The 23,557-nt window shown below is 37.9% G+C and overlaps 1 protein-coding gene across 1 annotated transcript in view; it reads left to right on the top strand.

Moving 5' to 3' along the window:
* The first annotated feature begins 1,665 nt into the window (after positions 1–1,665).
* The window catches only part of roraa (RAR-related orphan receptor A, paralog a), a 248,205-nt gene continuing 226,313 nt past the window's right edge, over positions 1,666–23,557 (top strand). The window contains exon 1 of the mRNA XM_083545888.1: positions 1,666–1,990. Coding sequence (XP_083402014.1) covers positions 1,837–1,990 — 154 coding nt within the window. The 5' untranslated portion in view covers positions 1,666–1,836. The remainder of the gene's footprint in view (positions 1,991–23,557) is intronic.

Genomic DNA, 23,557 nt, shown 5'->3' with positions numbered 1-23,557 from the left:
TCTGTATCTTGTGTTAAATGTTAAACACCCCAAAAATCAGCTCGTTTCCGTGTGTTTTACAGTTAGTTGGAAGAGCCACAATTATACTGCCACAAGAGAACATTTTCTTTGCGAAAGTCATTTGCAAGAGTCACGTTGTTGCTTGTTTTCTGGGCTGCTGCAGTTCATTTCCTGAGGCGCGCTGCTGCTGCTGACAGCCCACGGCTTTTACACGACCATGCCAAAGTCCACGTGCGCTGCTTCCGAGGGGGCGGGGTTTGAAGCGTCGGCGCTGATCACGTGTAGCAGGCGTGTGTGTGTGTGTGTGTGTGTGTGTGTGTGTGTAATTATTGGCACGCAGAGACAGAAGTTGCCGGGAAAAAAAAGCAGCTTAGGGGAGAGTCACACGGTCATGTGATCAGGTTTCATCGACGGAATGGTTGTGTTTATTAACACTCGGGAAAGTTTCCTCCACAGTGACAGGCAGTGAAGGATTTGGTCAGCTGCGTGCTGTCGATGTGAATTCAGACCAACTCAATCTACTGAGGGAGATCAGGCTCTCACTAATCTCTCTCTATCTCACTTACACACACACACACACACACACACACACACACACACACACACACACACACACACTTACAAGACATATTTTCAATAGCTACAAACTGTCTATGCAATAATCTATTCGATCAGGCCTAGTTAAGTTACACATGTCTAAGCTCATTTGTTTCCAACATTGCAATTTGTATTTAATACACACCATGTATACATTATTTCAACACAACTCAGTATTGTTGAAACAACACAAGGTGCATAACAGGGGCATCAGCACTGATTTTGACCCCTCAAACAGGTACATTACACTACCTCCTGCCCTGGCTTGTATAATTTCCCTTCCCTAGGGACTCCTTAGGCCGCTGTCTACACCCCTCCTTCCGTGTCCCCCTTCTACTAGACCCCTGCATAACATCTACAGTTTATATAACCCTTTATTATAATAAAGCTAGCAACAAAAAGTCCTTCAGTCCTGGGCTGGGGTTATTGTCTGTCTCGAGTTGTGCATGTTTTTCAAGTCTTTGAGAAGGTTTTCTCCAGGTTTGCCAGTTTCCTCCTACTGGCTAGGCTAATTTACCCCCTAGATGTGAATGTGTGTGCATGGTGATGTACTGGTGTCTAATCCAAATTGCAGCCACACACACACACACACAGTATTTCTGGGATAGGCTACGCACAAGTCCACAGCGATCCTCAATGAAGATGACACAGAAAAAAAAACTAATAGAGGGTTTTGGTTTTATTCAGAATACAATCAGTGTTAAAAGTTTATGTGTTAGAATGATGAATTAATGTAGAAAACATCACCCGAGGTAAAGGTGAGTGTAAAATCTCCATTTGCAAATACTGTGCCTTCTCATGTACCCAGGCAGTTGTTGCATCTACACTATACAGCATTATATAGCATCTCGGATTTGGCAAATATGTCGACATATATCCGTGAAACCTAATATAAGGGCATGAAAGAGCTCGGGCTCAGTGTGAGAGGGCTTTTAAGGAGCGCTCACATCCATTCATCGGCTATTGACAGCCTCTCCCTTTCCCGGTGCTGCTGCTGCTGAAGAAGCTCTCTCTAGCGCTGCCAGTGGACAATCAGACCCACGCACCCTCCTGCTTTCACTCGCCTTCTTTCTTTTTTTTTTTTTTTTTTTTTTTTTTTTAAACAATTCTTACTTCAGCTGTAAATTTACCCAGCCAGACGAAGCGTCTCAGCACGAAATCTCAACGCGACGGCTCGTGATATAGCAAGCGGTAAATAAAAAATATTAGATTTTTTAAAAAAGCATTCTGAAATACAACATGGAGTCGCCTCCTGATCCGACGAGCGAGCCGGGTAAGAGCGCCTCCGAGGCGGCGAGCGCGGTCAGGGAGAGCCCGCTGAACCTGGACGCTCTGCGGAAAGCCGAGCACCAAGCGCCGGTGCGCAGACACAGCTGTTCCAGCACCAACAGAGGTAAGTGTACTTGAGAAAAAAATACCAAAAAACCCCACATCTGTCTACATTAGCAGAAGCGCTCATGCAGCAAAGTTCAAAGTGAATTCTTTGGCAGGATCAACTTCAGGCGTGGAGAAGATGTGCTTCTAGAAACCGGAGTGGGTTTCTTTTGTATTTTTTTTATTTTATTTTTTTTTTTTGTTTAATCGAAAACCTAAGACTGTATTCGGGGAAATATAACTGTAAAAGTGTTACAATCCAGACTGACAAAAATGTATCTGTTCATCATGACAACACGGGCTTCCAGATCATCACGCAAATGCGCCTTCTTTAAAAAAGAAATACATAAAATGATATGGGAAATCGGGATTGATAATGCGATAATACTGATTTGAACATTTGAACGGAACTTTTCTCGGACACTTGGACAACCACCCACCGCCCCCCCTCCCAGCCACTTTAACCCACGAGCTCCACGTCCCGGGATGCGCGTGCTCTGAAGGCATGCAGCGGCATGGGTCTTTCTGTTCTTTTATCACGTTTTAAGCTGTCAGTGGAGCTCGCGTGCCAGTGCACGCGCTCCAGGGGCTCGGTGTCACGCGCGTTATACGGAGAGGGGAAGCTCGCAGCGACCCTCCGGCACCACGGCCACATCAGCGGGGGGGAAAGAAACCATGCAGAAACCCTGCAGTGACCGGAAGGATCACCGACATGAGCCCAAATTACTGATAGGATCGAGTTCGGGGCCGATTAGGAGCAGTCGGTGTTTTACAGTAGAGACAGTATAAGACTGGTTTAACCACGCCCCCTCGGCTCAATCCATTCAACCGAGCTGCTCCGGGTTGAGCGGAAAAATGTAGCTCACATTCACAAAACGCCAAACCGAAAATCACGTCCGGATGAAGTTTTTGTGGGGTTTGGGAATTCTGTTCGTGTGTGTGTTGTATATCTTGCATTCTTTTGTCTAGGTTTCACATTGGAAGGGTATATTTAGGCGCTGATATGAGGAAGGGAGGAATGTAATCTGGTTATGTAACAAGTTTTGCCATAAACAGAGGAACGAGAGAGAGAGAGAGAGAGAGAGAGAGAGAGAGGAGGTGGTTCGGTTCTTACTCAGCTTTTCTAACAATTTTTGTAATCATGAACTTTTTCTCCCTTCTACCTTTAAGAATTCCTTATGATCCCCCTGTTTCACTCCCAGAGAATTGACTTGTTATGTAAAAGCACACAGCAGCAGGTAGGCATGATATTACAGCTTATCAGTGTTTAAAGCTGGCTGTTCTGGTGAAAAAAGTGTGGTCGTGCTTCACTTCTAACCCGCTGACCTATATTCACCCTGAGATTTAGTACTAAAGAGACGAAAGTGCATCTGGGAGGCAAAGGAAAGCAGAGAAGGGAAAAAAGGAAAGGAAAGAAAAGAAAAGGCCGTCTCGGTTCTGTTATGTAACATTGTGAATGGGCGATAGACAGAAACACAGTGTTCACTTACAAGGCCCTGAACAGGATTGTTTCAAATATACTTTGAGTTTCTACCTGCTGACAAAACCTCAGCTGTGTTTGCAGACCTTTACGTTTTATTGCCGTTTAAACAATAACAGTTAAGGTTAAAAGATCAGTTTGATACAATCTTTGTCTCCAGCTTTCATTTACTTTATTATAACCTATATAATTATACATTATACTATCAGTATAACATGTAGTGATTAGTCAGTGTGTTCCAGATTGCTTTGATATTCTTGTCCTTTAAGGCATGTGCACTTTTTCATTAATTAATTCATTCAAACAATGTACACACACACATTAAAAATTCTATAAATATAAAATTTCCTAATTCTCACGTTTTACTGTGCATCCAGCACAAACACAATCTCACAACTCATTTTTATTGTACACCATTCAAGCCATACAAGTAAAAAGTTGTATTAAGTTCACTTAAACACGCCATTAATTCTTACTAGAAGTTGCTAATCTGTTCGAATTTGTGTTTTACAAATGATTATTATTTTTTTTAGAAAATTTTCAAACCAATACTTATTGCTTCTAACTCACACATTACAGCAACAAGTGTATTTAATTGTGGTGGGTATGTCATACAACCCCCCCAAAATGTGGCTTTAATGCATTATTTATCCTCAAATGTACAAGGCAAGTAAAAGAAGTAATAGAATAAAATATGAATATTTTATGGCTTACTGAAATTGATATAGTGTGTGTAGTGTGTTTTGGTGTTTCATACTGCATGAATTTGTTATACCCAGGAACACTACTGGCTACAAAATACTGTTAATTGAATATACTTTTTTCATGCTCAGTTTATCTAAAACTAAGTCAACTAATAACAGTCAGTGCGTTGCTTCAAACTCTGCTCTTTAAAATGATCCACAGAAGCTGACGGAGTAAACCACTTCAATAAGAATGTTTTTTTTTCTCATTGTAACTCTTTACACAGTAACCACATATCGCATCACACAATATTCATCCTTATATATTCATTCATATTTTTATTGTTATAATTGTTATTATACTCCTCATCATTTTCATTCTGTATTTATAAAGAATTACTGGGTTCAAATTTGAACCTGAATCTTGTAGTGCTAAAATATATCTCACTGCAGGTAATGCTGGTAAAGCTGAACCAGTAGCACCTTTACTCCTGCTGTATTAATTCAGCATGGGTGCTTGCAAGATACCTGATGGTGCAGAGCAGTAGGCTTATGTGTCTGCTAGAGTCATTAATGAAGAGAAAAGGCACCATTATCACGGTGCAACATCCCTCACCTCTGGAGGAAGACATTTGGAAATAATCAATATTAATGGTGTGATTAATGGCAAAAGAAAGTCAGACTGTGTGAGATAGTTGTGCTGCTGTGACTGTGACTTTAATGAAAGTTCTGTTACTTTTCTCCCAGATTCAGATGCTATTAGCTAAGGTGCGCTTGTTGTTGATTTAAAATGAGCTGTGGCATTTATTCTAAAAGCAGACTAGAAAGGATGGGCATAGTTTTGAAATGAAAATCAATTTGCAGTTACTTTAAAGGGCCCTTTACTCAGCTTTGAAGCTGTGTTGGTAATTGTACTTTAGCCAAATGTCTGGGTTTTTTTTTTCCAAAGTTGAGAAAGCCACGTATGAGCTGTTATCAGCTTGTGCTGCACAAAATGGTTGCACTTGGCTTTGTTGATATTACAAGTAAAGTTGCCTTATTTATTTGCATATCGTATATGATCAGATACAGTGTGTGTGTGTGTGGGTATAGATAGATAGATAGATAGATAGATAGATAGATAGATAGATAGATAGATAGATAGATAGATAGATAGATAGATAGATAGATAGATAGATAGATAGATAGATAGATAGATAGATAGATAGATAGATAGATGCAAACATACATAGATAATATACACTCCATATTTTACACAGTATAGTAAATCGTAGTAAAAAAAGAAAGTAAATGTATTTTGAAGTAAATTGAAGCCACTGTAACAGATTCTCTACTAATACAGATGACATTCTATTAGCAGAATGAATGGCTGCACACTGTGAGTCTCCCAAAAACATTTGTGACAAATAATATTGATTTTCCCAGTGGGTAATTTTGTTGGAAAACCTGAGATCTGTTAACTCCTGTTGTTTAAACAGATTCAATCGTCATTTTTAATGGTCCCTAGCTGGATGTTTTTTTTTTCTTAATAATAAAATGACTATTTCGACAGTGCCTATAGCGCTGTTTTAATTAGGCAAGCTTGGTTTTTAAATGATTTTTCAAAGCATAAATTGCAAACGTTCAAAAAAAACTGAGAGTACAATTGCATTTTGCATGTGTCTTTGATACGGTTACAGTTGTTGCACTGTTTTGTGTGTTTGTGTGCTGTCAGTGCTACACTGCTACTGGACCGGGGCGACTGCATTGCCTGTATGCTGTTCAGCACTCGGAGGGGTCACATATTAGGGGATGGAGATATATTTTGTTTGAATTCAACAAATATATGCAGTCTTATAAAATGAAGAAAAAAAAAAGTTTAATTGCATGGCTTTTGCATTTATTCGTTTTTTTTTGGCAGTGTGAAAATGAGAGAGACTTGACAGAGGTTTTTATAAGGACTCCCACTGGGAAGGCTTACCTCTTGCACTGCTAGATGCTTTTATCATATATGCCTACAGGGGGTAACATCTCTACTCTTAGTTCCTAAAGTCACAAGAGGACTTCCAATCAGTCAGCCAGGTGCATATGAAGTCTATCTGGTTTAAGCAAAGCTTATTCTTGTACTTACTCACATTGTGGGGAGCGATGGTTTATTTTCTCTTCAAGTAGCAGCAGTGTGGGGTCTGCCATCTGTGAAGGACTAGCCTATAATTACTTATTAGTTGGCATGTCAGACAACAATATTTTGCTTTCTCTTTCTCACTGTTACTGTGCCTTGGTGAAATCTGTCACCTGGCGGTGCGCTGACTGACTCTCCCCAGCAGGGCCAATAAAAAAACAAGCTGTGCCCTCTGATATGACATAAACTCTGTAATCTGCCCAATAAATGTTATTCCATAACACTAGTGCTTTAATAGGAACCAACCAATTTCAATAGCAGAACCAAAACATTTCTACACATTATACAAACCTGTGCTGTGTTTCATCTTGGCCAAATACTTCCATGTAGCCATGTGGAATAAAAACAACAGACACCTATTAATATAGTAGCTTGGTTAGAGTGGCTGTGTTTGTTGGCCGGACAAAGACAGTGGGCAGAAAGTAGCCCAAGACTTGTGGCTTCCAGTGTCTGGTTCCTTAAAGTGGACTCTTACCACCACAGCCAATACTATTTAACTCAACACTCAGGACAGGACAAGGGTTTGTGCATTAAAACCTTCCAAATCCTGGAGCTGGCACGTTCATTACTCGTTTATCTGATAGTACTGCATTGAAAAGTCTGCGACATTCGCAAATACCAAGGATTACATTTGTTCAGAAGAGACTCCGATTTGAATGCTTGGTGCTGATCTAGAAGAACCTGCTTTGATGAACTTTACCAAAAAAAAAAAAAAAAAACATCACATTTGATTTCAGTTGAGAGTATAACAGAGTAGTGTCTGATCATGTTAAAGCCCATATCCTCCAAAACAGAGAAGATCGCACAGCGATGACCAAGCAGATGGCCTCTTGACATAATGACATAAGACCTCTGATCTTCAGCAGTTTGAAATCTTGCACCCGGCAGTGTGTAGAATGTTTGCGTAAAGGTTGTTGAAGCATCCTGTATGTAAACAGTGTTAAGGTTGTCCACCAGTAAAGATTCTGCTTTTGTGCTATTTTTCTGAGCACAACTTGATTTCAAATCACTCTCAGATTAACACAAAGATCTTCATGAACATCTGAGACAGCCAGTGTGCCAGAACATGTCAGAAGACTTTCTAAGCACCATAGCGTGAAATCATTATTAGCACACCAAAGTCCACTGGTGCTGTACCTGTACCTATTATGTAAATTTCGAAACTTTTTTTTTGCAGATACACTACAGTATATCCATAAACTAACACACATTCATCTTTCACGCAGCCTTTTTTGCAATGAATAGACTTTTGAACAGGTGGACTATTAGAAACCATTACTTCATCACATAATATTTAACAGCATGCTGCATAGGAAGACATATGAATACCAAAAGATTGTTTTCTTTCTGGCTTATATATCTGCAAATTATTGATGTGGATGTGTCCTTGAACCCAAATTGATTTTCTAAAAGTTCATAGCTCAAAAGCAGGTTATCTCCTACTTACTTTTGTGCATAATATTATGTTATATGCAGCTTAAATGACGAGTCACTGACAAGGAATATGTTTATATATTTATTTTAATATGGCTTTTTCAAACTGCTAAAATGCTTCGATGCCTATTACATACCGTGCCTTTCAGAATTATTGACAACTGTCATGAAAAGAACAAAAAACAATTACGCATACAGTGCTCTTCACGAGCATTGAATACTTTTGCGTAAAGAAGTCTTTTTGTACATTTGTATTTATTGGTTAACCTTTTGTAAAAAAACTAAAAACTCACAAATACTTGTGCTCGCATGGGTATTAAACAACACAAGTTTATTAAAAAATATATTTTTTAAATATACAGTATATGTGACAGAATTATTGGCATTTTTTTTTATTATTATTGGCTTTATGCTATTTCCTTTTTTGCAAACAACAGCTTTGCCAAAATACCTGATGAGGTTTAAGAATTCATACCAGTGGGTTCTGAGACAATTCCTCTATACCAAATCTCTCCAGATCTTTCAAAAGGTCCATGCTGGTGATCTCTTCTCTTCAGTTCACCACACAGGTATTCTATAGGATTTAAGTCAGGGGTCTGGGCCATTAAAAGACCTCGATTTTTGTGTCTGTATGGATTTTGGTGTTTGCTATGTTATGGTGGAATATCTGGTGTTTAATTGCTAAAAAGCTCCATTTTGGTTTTATCTGACTATAGAACCAGATCCCATTTGATGTTCCAGTAGTGTCTGTCTAAGAGATGATGCTTGAGTTTGTTTTTGGATGTAAATAGAGGCTTTTTCTTGAAAAACCTTTACAAACAACCTGTAGTGATGATGATACAGATAATGTTGAAATGTAGGCTTGGAGAATTTCGGCTATTTTCCAGCGATGACTCTTGGTCTACTTGAACTATTTGAATCTCTTGAAATATCTTCATCACAGTGAGTTGAGACAATATAGACACACAGGTTCAACCTCTTCCAGGTTTTCAATTTATCAACCACTTTCAGGCTGATAAATAACATTTCCAGTTGAGTGGAACTTTTTAGTTATTGTCCTGGTAGTGGAAATGGGCATTTAAATTTTTTGTTGCTATTTTCTTATAGCCACTTCTCATTTTGCAAAGCTAGCTGCCCTAATCTAACCCACTGTGATGAATAGGGGTGTAACGGTACACGTATTCATACCAAAATATTCCGGTACAGGGTTTTCGGTTCGGTACACACGTCCTTTTTACGTGCAGAACACAATTAAAATATGAGTTCCCCCAGGTGGCGGACCACAAGTTTGTTTAGTCTCTGCCTCGCACTTCGAATGCATTTTTGAAAATTCTTATTAAACTTGAGAAACATACACAACTATGCAAGGGGTATAAAAAAAAAGAATCTTGAGTTGAGTGCAGTGTCACTTTGGCTACTCTCTTCGTACCGGATATAAGATTTATTTTGCACATTCATAAAAACACTAAAGAAGTGGCTAGCAGCTAATGCTAGCGCTGTGGATTCTTTAGCGTTTTATGTCTAGCTTCAAGAATTTCTCCTAAAAGAAGAAAATCCTGACAATTCCTGATATCGAGGGAGTGAATGAATAAAGGATGGAAGGAATGAAGACATTTGTTAAAGTATGCTGAAATTAATAGAACAGTTAAGAAGATCATATCTTTAGAAAATTAAATATTACATGTAAAACACACGCACACATGCATACACATCTGTATTACCCAAATGGGGTCTAACAAATGTGTACTAATGAATACATTTTCTTTTCAATTTTATTTAACCATTTTATTTTGTGGCAATTTAAATGATCACTCAATTTAATATCAATATAATATATATAATATATAATATATATAATATATATATTAATTATTATATTAATTATATATTAATATTATTTTATATATAATTTAACCAGGCAGGCATTTTATTAAAAAATTGTTTAAAAAATGTAAACTGTTCATGTTCAACTGTTCATGTTGATGAACACAAATGTTAATAATAATAATGATAAACTGCATGAATAAAAAACTACAAGCAATGAGTAAGGAACGATATTTTGAACAAATTTTAAAAGGTATTTGCAAATTGTATTTGCAACTGCGTGTTCCATATGTGTACGCATAAATTGTGACATAATCCAAACACAACTGCAAATCTTGCATTACCGTTTGTAAATGTCAAATTTTAGATGGAAAAGCAAAAAGTCAATTTGCAACTGTATTTCCCGTGTCTTACGAGTTATGACCATGTCATATTTGAATAGCAATATCAATTACCACGTTTTCACGTCTTTACTTTCTGCCAAACTCAAATGGAATCGCAATTACACTCCTAGTGATTAGTTTGTGTGTTATCACATATTTATACACCGGTGATAAACAAGGTTATTGTCAAACAATTTCCTGTTCCTAGTCATCTTTCAATACTACAATGTAAAATTGATGGGAATATTAATGGGAAAATTCTTCAAAAATATTTTACAGATATGAACTCATAGGGGTGCCAGTAATTGTGCCACACATATATTAATGAAAGCAGAGTTTTTTGTTTTTATTAACTTGTTTTATTCATTATTTAATTCATCAAGGGTGCCAATATGAGTGAAGGGTACTGCACAATAAATAATATAGTTCAAACATATTTTGGGCACGCATGGTCAAATCACACATTTTCTTCAGTTTTTAATGCACAGATAGATCTGATGAACATAAAAACCAGAAAAAAATAGTCATTATTTGTCCGGTTATAAAATCTCAAAAACTAATTAACTCATTAGACCATAATTGGCCCATTATTGGACTCATTGCTCAGGTCAAGAATTGTCAGTAGAAATTGTCATCGGTGCATAATAAATTCTCTGACTCTTAAAACCTTGTGCTAACACTCTGAAAATTACGATAATTAATGCCCACTAAAGAGAGGAAAGGCTATAAAAAAAGATGAAAATGCTTTCAGTTAGCAATTTCAACTGCCCAAAATGTCATTAAGAAATAGCAGTTAAAAGGATTTGTGGAAATCAAAGCAAAATTGGAAGATTTGTTTAGCTAGACCTGTCCAAATGGAAAGAAAGTCAAAGTAAAGGTTCAGCTAAGACTTGTAAGTTGTAGTGGTATGTTCTACTGTGCTGCATTCCTTAAACAAACTTGAACTGCATGGAAGAGTCATCAGAGGAAAACCTTACATGCAACCTCGTCACAAAATTTACAGTCAGAAGTATACGATGTATATAAATCCACTGCATTTTGGAAACAAGTGCTGAATACTGATGAAGTAATATTGGAACTCTTTGAGAGGAGAAAATAAAACAGCACTTTATAAAAAGAACAGAGGTACGCAAACTTGCCAAAAATTGCATTTGAGCTCAATTATACAAAAATACTGTATAGCTTTATTTCAATCTTAAATCAGTTTTTAAACGCTAAAAATAGTGGTTGAAAGAGTGGTTTTTAAATAATGGAAGCCTCTTTCTATTGGCAGTGATGTCCGAGTGGTTAAGACAAGGTTGAGAGTTCAAGCTTCTTCCTGGCCAAGCTGCCACTGTCTGGTCATAGAAATAACCTACCGGTATGTCTGTCCTGCGACGCTTGTATCATGGCTGATTCTACACGCCACCTTCAGCTTACGAGCAAACTAGAAAAATTATTCTCAATACTGTCCTTGTCTGCGACAATAAACATTATTTAAAAAGTACCAATGCTTTTTCTGTAATGTCTAACAAGAATTGAGACACTTGTAGAGGGATCTTTGTCCACTTTTCCTTGTAGATTATTTTCAAGCTTCTTTTTTTGTGCATGTAGAATTTCACCTTCAATGACAAACAAAGGTTTTCAGTAGAGTTCAAACCTGGACACCAACATGCTCATTGCAATAATGTAATTTTGTGTTTCACATTTTAACCCTTTTTGTGTAGAATATACATTGAAAGTAGGTTGGGTTAGGGTTAGGGTTAGGCCTTTTCAGAAGCTTTATCTAAACCCTGGTCTGGTCCTTCTTAAAAAGACACCCAGATTTTCAGGTGAAAGAGCCTGGTACTTAGCAGATTTGATTGTACTATTCATTTTTACAAGAGCCCCTGAACCACCAAACATCAAAGTGTCCAAAATGAATGATCAGCGATCTACCTCAGTATTTTACATTTATATTTCTCATTATTTACAGTCCACTGTTACCACCAAACATTCTGACATTGTGACTGACCAAAATATTAGTTTTTAGAATCAGAATCAGAATACTTAATTGATCCTATTGGGAAATTGTTTGGTTGCAGTTGCTCACAGTAAAAGGAAGTAAAGATTAAAAAAAATAAAAAATAAAAAATAAAAATGAAAATAATAAATATAAATAAACTATACACATTAAGGTATATATTAAGCTTCATATGGCCACAACATGATCCCAGCTGTCATTCTAATGAAGTTTAAGTGCTGAATTTTGTCAGATGGTCTCATGAAGGTTCTCTTTATTGTGATGCTTCGGAATAGCTTGTTGTTCTGAGGTGATTAACATTTGATTTTTGAAACTTTTGAAACAAACAAGCAAAAAAAAAAAAGCCAGACTTTGCTGTGTTAAACTTGTGATCTTTCTCTTTTACCAAAGTTTTATAGAATTATTTCCTGATTGGTTTGACATGACACAATTTTACATGCATATATATATATATATATATATATATATATATATATATATATATATATATATATATATATATATATATAAAAAACAGGGAAAGTGCCCAGACACTAAGAACAAGTAAAAAAAAAAGAATGTGCAGGATTTAAGGATATCAACCATTTCACACATGTATTTTCATCAAATATTCTTAAAAAAGCTCTAATAGGAATAGTTTTGTTAAAACACAGATAATTAAGACAAATGGATATCTTCTGTTGTTTAAATGGAACAATTGAATAATTCTTAATACACATTTTTCATTATGGTGCCAATAATGTTTGAGAACACTGCATGTTTTTTAATTTTGGAGACACTGTATGATTTCTTGTTTCGTAACTATTTAATATGTTTTAATGACTAGTCCTGCATGAACGTTTGTGTTATCCTATTGCAAAAGAGTTGTGTGCACTCAGTGATATTATATCACACAAATGCACATGCAAAGTTCTAAAGCTTTTAGAAAATTAGGTCTTAGTGCTTATACTTTGCCAGCTGTGAGAGTCACAACAGGATTTCATATTTCTTAAATAACTCCAACTTTGCCCTAATTAGGCTATAATCATGGGCAATTTAAAAGTTAAGGGGATGTAAGAAATGTCCTAGATTTCCTATATTATTTATCAAAACATGATTTGTGTTATAGTGTCCGGATTAGGTGAAGTTTAGCCTCTTTGAACTAAATTTGAAAGTTGTGCCCTGTTGGGACATTTTATTTTGGAGTGCAACTCATCAGTGGTGCAACCGGTGCTGGCAAACAGGCCTTCTGTTAGAGACACGGACCAGATTTTTGATGTCAGATCTCCAGTGACTGTGACCACTCAGATCTATGTCCCATTTAGAGAAGTTCATATCTGTGTTCGATGGTTTAAATAAGAAGAAATGAATGTAGTCCACGCTTTATGGGAGCGCATCTAAAGGCATCTAAATTTACTGTTGCACGCATGCTGTGACCCAGCTCTGCCTGTGGCGTATTTGAAGGCATGGCACTGAGTAGCCTCATGAGAGCTGATCGCTCGGTGGCATTTTCAGTGCCCGTCGCTGTGCACGTGCAGGTTGGGAAAGGTAACGCAACGGATCAACAGTGTGGTGATGAATTACAAGTTTCTTTTCAAGGAGTAACCTGAAGTGTACAGGGATCAGAAATTAAATTCCCTCCTGTTTTCCGGCCGAAAGATTAGCCTAGGGTGTTTCCGATTAAAGCAGACTGAAATCGGACCGCTTTATTTATGAGTTCTCCAATGAGGGTCTCACACGCATGCACACACACACACACACACACACACACACACTCACACACATACTGAATCTAGGATAATTTGCTTACCTTTCCCCAACGTTGTGTTGTGTGAACATGTGGTTTAAAAGCGCGAGTGTTAATGGTGTAAAATCTGAAGCGCTTACACACCGCTTTCCTGGAGTTCTCTGTTACTCTCCCACACTGTTATTCTCCTCAGCGACTTCAGAATGAATAGTTTCGGCAGAGGCAGAGCTGTTCAGCCGGCACTTCTGATGAATGTGTGGTCAGAAAATGAAAAGCTAAGTGGAAAGTGTCAGCGCCACTTGCTGCTTTAATACACCATGTGGGTGTAGTGGTAGAGCTGCCAGCTGGTTTGACCTGAGCTCAGTTGTGCATTGTTTTTCTGGCCAGTTAAGGCTACGATTTTTCTTTTTTTGGTATGAGTAACTGGTCTTAGAATAGCGTTAAAGCAGTTCTACCCAGAGCTCTATGTGGGCTACAGAGTGTGTCTGAAAGTTGCTTGTTTTTATTGGCCAGAGGTTGTATAATGTTGTCTGCTTTTCATCTTAACAAGTTAAACTTTCCTTTACAAGGTGTGTTCACCCTACTCATAAAAGCAAGTACGGAAACTCAGAAAGGACATGAAAATCTAGGCCATTTCCTGGACTTGTCTTCAAGCTTTCTTTCTCCCTGAAGACTGGTTGTGTTTCTTGTTGTGTGTGTGTGTGTGTGTGTGTGTGTGTGTGTGTGTGTGTGTGTGTGTGTGTGTGTGTGTGTGTATGCATATGTGTGTGTTGCTCTCTCTGTATGGAGATATCATCTCAGTCATGCTGCCTGGTTTATAATTCATGTATATACTCTTGTGTCTGTCACGAGTTTATGCTTGCATGATTGGATTACCTTTTTTTAGCGAAAACAGCAATGAAACAAGCTTCATGTATCGAATTTAAATCTTAAACATCTTGGAAACGGATCCATTCAACGCATATCATTTCCAATTACTTAGCCATGCGAGTAATAAAATGATTTGACCTTTTATAAATGTGCTTTTGAATTTTTTTTTTTGTTTAAATTTTAACAAAATAAAAACACCATCAGTGGTTTTTTTTTTATCTACTAAGCTCTTTCAATGTCTCTGATTGTAACTAGTCCCTTTAGGTTTTAACATTTCAGGCTTTTAAAACCCTTCACACATGCATGTGGTGTTCCTCTAACACCTCTGCTGATCAGCTGCAAATTTTAGTAATTGACTAAAATCTGTAGAGCTCCAACCCAAAATTTCCATCAGATCAAATAACCGAAATAATTCACATCAGCTGTTCTTCGTTCCTCCCTTTTTTTTTTTTTTAACCAATTACAATGGACGGGTGAACCACAGCGGCTAAACAATACCCCTAAGTATTAATCATATTGAATTCACACTGGATGGGAATCCATTAATTCAGTTCTTATTTAAATATTTTGTGGTGTGCTTGTGTTTTGGACCAGGACTTTGTATTCTTGATGACCTTGATTGTAATTCCATGAGGCACTGGCAAGGATTTTGTAATTGAATATTACTGTAACACCGACATTGGCCCCATTGTTCGTGCTGTATAAGAATTCATTACACACATTTATTCAATGCATTTGAATTAGCTCTAAAAACATATTTATGATTATGGAGTTGCGCTTGTTTATTTATTTGTTCGTTCATTCATTCATTCATTCATTCATTCATTCATTCATTCATCAGTGTGTAGTAACCACTTCATCGTGGTCATGCATGTGATGATCTGGAGGCTTCCCTGGGAGCATTCTATGTAATACAGGAAGATATACTGAATTGGATAACATACTGTACACAAAGGCTCAGACAAATTCTCACACGCTTTCACACCTGAGGCAATTTAGAGTATCCAGCAGAATATCAGGAAGAAGAAAGAAAACCGCAAACCTGTGAATTGTCTTGTTTCTATGATATCCTTTGACAACCAATATACTTTATTTGAATAAAGAAGAAAAGTCGCTGCATACAAGATGTAATCAGTCAAAAACAGCTGTGATTAAACCAATATTTTTTCTTGTTGTGTTTATGTGACTGTCACCATTATTGAATGTTAAAAATCAAGTACAAAGTCATGTGTAAATAACTGTGCCTGGGCTCTCCATTCCCAGAGCTGCATTACATTTTTTCATGTGCCAAAATGTGATATTGTTTATACTCTGGAGCTAAAGCCTGCAGCTTCAGAATGTCAGAATTGGATTTGTTGGCGTTTGCTAGTGTAGCTAATGGGAAAATAACCTTTGTCATTTCACTGGCTGCCTCTATCTTGCTTATGATCTCATGCTGGTGGATTGAAAACAATGATTAAAAAAAAAAACAGATATCATCCCTCGGTACAGCATGGTGGTAATGCTAGAGGCTCAGGGCTAATAAGAAAAAAAACAAAGTTTAATACAAGAAATACAAGACCGGCTAGGTATATTAAGGCCGCCTGGCGCATGGTAATGCTACTCATTAATGACTCCAGACGATTTTAAATGACAAAAGCATTCCTACTTCAACAAAGTGAATTATCCATTACATCTTCCATGAGATACCAACCATGTCATGTCTGCCATGTCATTCTTGTTTAATGGGCGGCTAATGGCGCTGTATTCGGATGAAGGGCTACGGTGTGAAAATGACACTGAGATACGTTTCAAATCATCTGTGAGAATATAATTACAGAGTAGGACAAAGAAAAAAGCCTTTTACCCCAAGAAGATCCACATTTCAAGGCATAAAGTTTGACCTCCTGGTCTATTCATTTTTGCCATTAAAGTCCTTAAAAAGTACTGCGATTTCGGGTGCAGTCATTTATGTCAGATTATTAAAAAATTATCAATGACATGGTTATTTTCAGAAGATATTTTCTTTTCTATGATGCGTGTATTTGCGTGTGTGTGTTGGGGGGGGGGGGCAGGGGAGATTAAATGAAGTGAAGATTTATTCAACGACTAATGTTTCAGCAAATCCCCTTGGAACAATTCAACTTTTGAAAATACTGCATCTGCCAGCTTATGGGTTATCTGAGATCACTAGGTTTTGATCCATCCAAGTTGAAATGAAATTTGAATAAGCCTGATAGAAATCACCTCGGGGGCACCAGTGAATTTGTCTAACAAACGATCTGCTATGCCTCAGTGCTTGTTAATGAAGCTTACGAATTGTGTTATGCAAACCTATAGTTTCCTTACCCCCTAAATTATTGTGTCAATTCACGAATAAAAAGAAAGCAGGATTTGGTAAAAAATAAATAAAATAAAATAAAAAAAGTCATCTATGCTTGTGGCACAGTGCCAAATACTGTGATTTGTACCACGTACTTGGGTAGTGTAATGGCCCGTCACTGGGAAGTGGAAGGAATAAATGGAAGCACCCTGACTTTTCCAGTTCATATGGTTAAAATTAAACCTTCAGTCCACAGAAGCACTTAAGTGAAGAGGGGAGCTCTGGAATTGTGATGTGCCAGGCCATTTATTGAGCAGATCTGTCATTCGTATCAACGGGAGTGCATTTGCAGTGCATTGCTTCTCAAACTTTGTCTCACATGACATTGATTGACCTGTATGTTCTGTAGGTGGCAGTTTGTCCAAAATGTGCACTCTTTAAAACACACACCAAAGGTAAATGACAGTCCAGCTATTATGGCTTTCACTCTTACATGACTACATGCCACTATATCTTCTGAACGAGCTACTTCATCTCTGCCAAGGCCAGGTGGAAATTTGCTGCACAGTTCTAATTGGACAAAGTGCCTTTCAAACTCCGTTATCACTCACAGATCAGATTAATAGGGCCAGCTAGGTGTCAATATAGTCTCTCTCTCTCTCTCTCTCTCTCTCTCTCTCTCTCTCTCTCTCTCTCTCTCTCTCTCTCTCTATCTCCCCCCCCCCCCTGTGCCTTTTTTTCTCTCTGCCTCCTAGTGGTGTAATGCTTAATTATCAGTGCTGTATGCCTGTGTGCTCTGCTCATTCGGTGGTGTGAATAGAAAGCAAATAAAGGGGACCCCCTTTTTTTTGCGCAGCTGAACATTCATGGAAAGACACGTTTGCGCTATTCTTATTAAAGTCAGTTCTCATTTTATGGAGATATGGAGATTTATGGAGATTCTAATCTTACATCTGTTTTCCTACACCTGTAACATTGAATTCATAATGTAATGGGAATAAAAAGCTGATTTTGAATATTCTCATCACTGACGTGTGAGAAAATAAATGAGTCATCGATTTGTAATATTTGCTAGACACATGCCTGTTTGTTAAAACCAATATTCCCGAGCATATTTGGTACAAATATACAGTGCAATACAGAGAAGAGAAATGATGCTTGCAGACTTGTATTAATTGCGTGTAGACTAGTTCACGTCACAATACACCTTATTCGTGGAGTTTTATGAATAAGGCCTGACAGGACAAAGTGAAAATGTCAAACGGCTCAGTTTTCCAACAGCTCCAGCTATACTTACGGCTTCTGCTAATCGAATGAGCCTGTCACATTTATGCTAGGTTTCAGTTACATGTTTTACAAGCTCCAACCACAGAATCAGCTTGCTGAGAAATCCACTCTGCACATAATAAATAAGTGACAAATAAGCACAGTTGGATAGAAAAGCCAGAAGGCAGGCTACAGTGGCAAACGTGTGCATTTCGGTGTAGTTGCTTGCGAACCGGGAGGGAGAGTGCGGACAGGATTATACTGATAGTGGTGTCCTGACTCGGACAGATAAAAACTGATGGTGCCCCACAGGCATCAGAGCAAGCATACAGCACTGCTGATTTAGGTGAGTGCTTTTCCCACTCCATGCAAATGCGGGGGCACATTAAGCCATTATTCCCAGGAAGCTTGTGCCAACATAGCCTTGAGCGTTGTACAGTGACTGATTTGGGTATCAGATGTACCTGGGAGAAGATCATAACAGCCAAGAACGGTCATTTGTACTGTAAAAAGACTGTATTAGTTTAGAGATGCTTGAGTGTTTACAGAGGCATACGTACGCACATATATTTTAAGAACTTATAAATTAGTTATTATAGATATTGTACTGTTCCCAGGATCTAGTAATGCTTTTTATAAACTGGCCATCTTTACTGGTTTGGGAGCCCAATGACTGCCGTAATTAGGTAACTGTTAGGTTACTGTTCCAAGTGACATCTATCCATTTACCATATTGCTTAACATTATCACGGAGGAACCTGGTCCCACTTGAAGCACAAGGTGGGGGACACATTGGACAGAGTACTAACCAATCACAGGGCACAATTGCATTGACACACTCATTGACACAATACAGACATTTTGAAAAAAAAAACTCCTGAAGCACACAGAAGCAGGATTTAACCCCCCGCCCTGGCTTGATGGTTCAAGGCAAACTTGCAAACCCCTAGCCACAAGGAACACTGAGACTACAAAACACAAATCACGTGTTAGTGTGTGATCAGAATTTTACATGTCACCTTCTTCACTATGTTTAGTAAACAAAAGAGGGCTGCAAATAAGGAAAAAACACCTCACACCCAATTTGAATTACGACAGTAGAGTGATAGGATCCTAGACAGGATTTCTTTTTAACCTTTGTTGTTGCTGTAAAGGAGGTTAAACTATTCTGCATAACCAAGTTTTCAGGGCTTGATTATGGTATGTGTTTATCATATGTATTACTATTGTATTACTACTACTACTACAAAATTAAACTATACAGTGTTCCCATACATTTGAGCTCAGTGGAGTGTATTTGTTTGTTTATATATATATATATATATATATATATATATATATATATATATATATATATATATATATATATATATATATATATATGCATGCATGCATGCTCATTTACATAAAGTGTGCCAAATATCTAAGGTCAGCTGTAGTTTAAATAGCAAGTATGAACTTCTGATTCTTTGTGGTCATATTGGCACTGTGGTATTCTTCTGGCTAATGTTTTGTATGCCGCTCCCCTAAGCCACTCGTTCCCTCTTACCCTGTCTCTCTTTACTTTTCCTCAAATACCAAAGTGGTTTATTGAAACATCTGAGCATGCCAGTGGCTTGTGGAATGTGCAAATCTTGAAGCATTTAGGCCTGGGTTTTAGTGATATATGTGTGTGTTTGTGTGAGCGGGTGTGCATGTACGTGTGTGTGCAAGGCATGTTTGTGTATGCACCTGAGGTTCTGCTTCACTTATCTCTGTGTGGTTTGACAAAACATAGTTCACAGTTTGACGACACAGCAGTTTGACCTCTTCTAAGGACGCAGTGAGCTTTCACTGACCCTCGTGCTGAGTGCTTTCTGGTGGGGTTTCAAGAAAAAAACACGCAATAGCCTTTTCACTGCAAATAGCTTTTTCTCACTGTATAAAGAAATACACAAGCTCAGTCTTTTGAAATCTGAGGTTTTGTTGGTTTCATTGGAGCAAAAAAAAAATCCACAAACATTTTGTATATTGAAATTCTAAAAAAACCTTTTGTAAATCCTGTTTAAATATATATATATAAAGGGTGCGCATGAAAGGGTTCAAAAACTAAGGAGCTAAGACTGAATTCTAATGCCAGAATAATAATTCTTAATATATACATATGCATATACGTAATATTTATGAATAGTGGCTGCTAAAGGGCAAAGCACACAATTAATAATGTCAGCTGAGTGTCATATCTATAGTCATTTTCCCCAGAATGCTTCTGCAACAACTTTTCCACGGCCATACAGGGTCAAGACCCAGTGGGTGGGGACTTCAGTTCTAAAATAAATGATAGGTTCTAGAAGCAGAAAGAATTCTATAGGCAATTAAAAAGAAGAAAAAGGAGATAAGCGTTAGGCTATCCTTCTCAAAAAACCTTAAATATAAAATGAAAGAGTAAACGCCCAGTTTTAAATTAGTATTTTTATATATATTTTTTATAAATATGATATATAAAACCTATATCATTTGTCTTGTTTTTGTGGTGTTTGGTACTAGGCCTTCATTTTTCATACTTCATAATTAAGTTCGCTTTTGAATCGCATCATTTTGCTTCGTATTTTTGTCACAATCTCGGCTCTGAATAATTCTGATTTGTCACAGGCTGTACAGTAGAGTTGCTGAGCTGCTCGGTGTATGTGTGTGTGTGTGTGTGTGTGTGTGTGTGTGTGTGTGTGTGTGTGTGTGAGGCAGATGGTGAAAGGCTGCTGGATAATAGATCTCAATATTAACTCTGCTGCATGCTGGGCCTGATGGTGGATGAAGCTCAGTTGAGAAGTGTTGACCTTCTGTGCTGTCATTTAGCCCCCCACGCCCCCCTGCACTCTGCTCAGATTACTTTGTTTTACTCAATTAAAGGAGACGGCTGAGCATGACGAGAGCGGACATTTTTTGCCCGGTGACATGGCGCACGCTCTCACCTGGACTTGCTTGACATTAGCGCTCTGTCATGGGGTAAAATTGGTAGAAAGATGAAAGGGAAATGGGCCCCTTTACAACACTCGCTCAGATTAATGTAATGGAGGAGTGACGCTTTCACTGCTGTCTGTCACAAACTCTCACTGATTATCACTGGAGATGCTTATCATAAAAAATAAAAAAAAACATGACCTGAAATGGAAATGACAGTATCTGCAAAAATATATTGTTTTAATACACAAAAGTACTGTTTTCTTTTCAAAAATGATCTGGTATAAATGTGTAAATTAACATTTTTAAGCAGTAAGTAATTGAATAGTTTTAATAAGATCCTGACGAGAGCTGAAATAAGCGTTATTTTTCTTTTTTTACATTACATTTTTAAGAAGGTATCGGCAATCATTTTACACATTACACACTGCCTTTACACTCTCTATATTGTATGGATGTGTATATGTGTCATATGATGGGAAAAAAAACTATGTAATCATTTCGTATTTCAGCTTAAGGATCTAAAATTATGGAGGTATCTTTTGTTCTCTCATATCTGATGACAGGACGGCAAACAATTTGTGTACTGTGTGAAGTGTGTGTGTGTGTGTGTGTGTGTGTGTGTGTGTGTGTGTGTGTGTGTGTGTGTGTGTGTGTGTGAGTTTGTGTGTTGGTGGTGCTTAACAATCAGACGCACACAGATTATGTGCTTGAAGGGCTGGAGGTCTCTGCCAACAGTGACAGTTGGGCTGGGAATTGGTGAGATCCGGCTGGAAGAACCCACCGGGGTCTGGGGCCATCTCCTAGTGGCCTTCAGGGGCAAAAGCAACCCCTGGTGCAGCTTGATGAAGAGCCACTGATGGCTGAGGCCTTTTAGAAGCTAGTGTGCTGGTTTGAAGAGCTGTCTTTTAACTCTCTCCAGCCCAAGCTTGGACAGACTTTTGTTGATCTCCCCATCTTTGCTCTCGATGCTCGCACACTGTCCTGCCAACAGGCCCCCAGCGTATGTAATTTGTTTTACTTTTAGCTAAAAAGTCGATGGCTTACCAATAAAGGGCCTGAGTTATCGTTTGATGGCGCGCGCGGAGCATATGGAACGAGTGTTGTAACAACCGAACGGCATTTTCTCCTGCTGCTAAATCAAGATGGCAGGGACAGTTGTAGCAAATTAAAAGCCATACGTCAGGCTGATTGAACCATTTTGCAGGACGGGGGTATATTCAGACCCCTATCATGTGTGTCAATGGTCATCCTGGCACTTGCATGTGTGTGCATGTAGTACTCCCACCCACCTGCAGAACAATGTCAAATCCCCTGCACGCTTTTTTCCAGTGCACGGTTTTGGGATGAAATACTGTGGATCTGCATTTAATCTATCGATATAAATTCGCCAGTCTTGTCTGGAGCAGATGCAGCTTGACTAATTTCTACTCATCACACTTTGGAACACGACATAATGAAAAGCATGTTCCCTGGTGCGCAAAATTGTTTGTCTATGATAAAACCTACGCCTTTGTCTTTCCATCTGTATTTTGTCTCTCTTTTTTGTTTTTGTTTTAACAGTGAAATTAAATAATGTGCTTGTATTAGGCTATCGTATTAAACTATTAAAAAAAAAAAAGGTGCACGATTTATTCTTCCGGTCTGATCCGAGTCAGATGATTACGACTGTCATTTTCGGGGTGATGTAATTTAGTGAAATTGTCTGTATAATGCAGTCTGAATGCCTCCTTAATTATATTAGTAAAAGCTTTGATTTTTTTTTTTTTTCTGTAGACATGGTGCCAGGATTAAGAATGAGTTTTTGAATGAACTGAAAAAAAATGTATTACTCTTTACTTTTATGTTGTTTGTATGGTGTTTTTTTAACTTTACAGTGTTGTGTTACTTTTCCTGTGTTTTTGTATGTTTTTAAGGTTTAACGGAGTAAATTGTACGAAAATGTCTGGTGTGCTTCAAGTGTATATATATATATATATAGAACCATTGCATAGATCATATAACAGCAGCCAGATCAGGTTTCCCGAACAGTGTATACAAATTAAAAGATTTAAAAAAAAAGCACAAGGTTATACAAATTAAGATCGACGGACTCAGACTTTTGAGTTATATAGATATAAATGTTTCTTTTTTTTCCTTTTTTTTTTTTTTAAATGGTTAGGTTATTCTCACAGCTAAGATATTGCGAAAAAAAACAACATAGATAGAGGTTTTTTTTCCCTCAATTTCCTGTCTATGGTTTATATCTTCTACCTGTCCATTCAGGGAGTTCCATGTAGAGGTGTTATTGACCTGTGACCTCCTTCTTCCTTTTGCATGTGTCAGACAGGGTTTTTGTCTTCTGAGGGATCCTGATTTCCCCCCCACCCCTACCCCTTTTTCTATTCCCCACCTCGTTACCAACCTCATCGCTGTTTCTGGAGACTCCATTAGGAAGTCCAGTGCGTCCTTGGAAGTCTCCTCTCTTGCTGTATAACTTTTCTTCCCGTCTTGCGACTGTCTCCGGCTCTTGCACGCT

This window comes from Silurus aristotelis, assembly GCF_946808225.1.
Source record: "Silurus aristotelis genome assembly, chromosome: 7".
NCBI lineage: Eukaryota > Metazoa > Chordata > Actinopteri > Siluriformes > Siluridae > Silurus > Silurus aristotelis.
The sequence above is the reverse complement of the archived record's forward strand: the minus strand, read 5'-3'. Positions and strand labels throughout refer to the sequence as shown.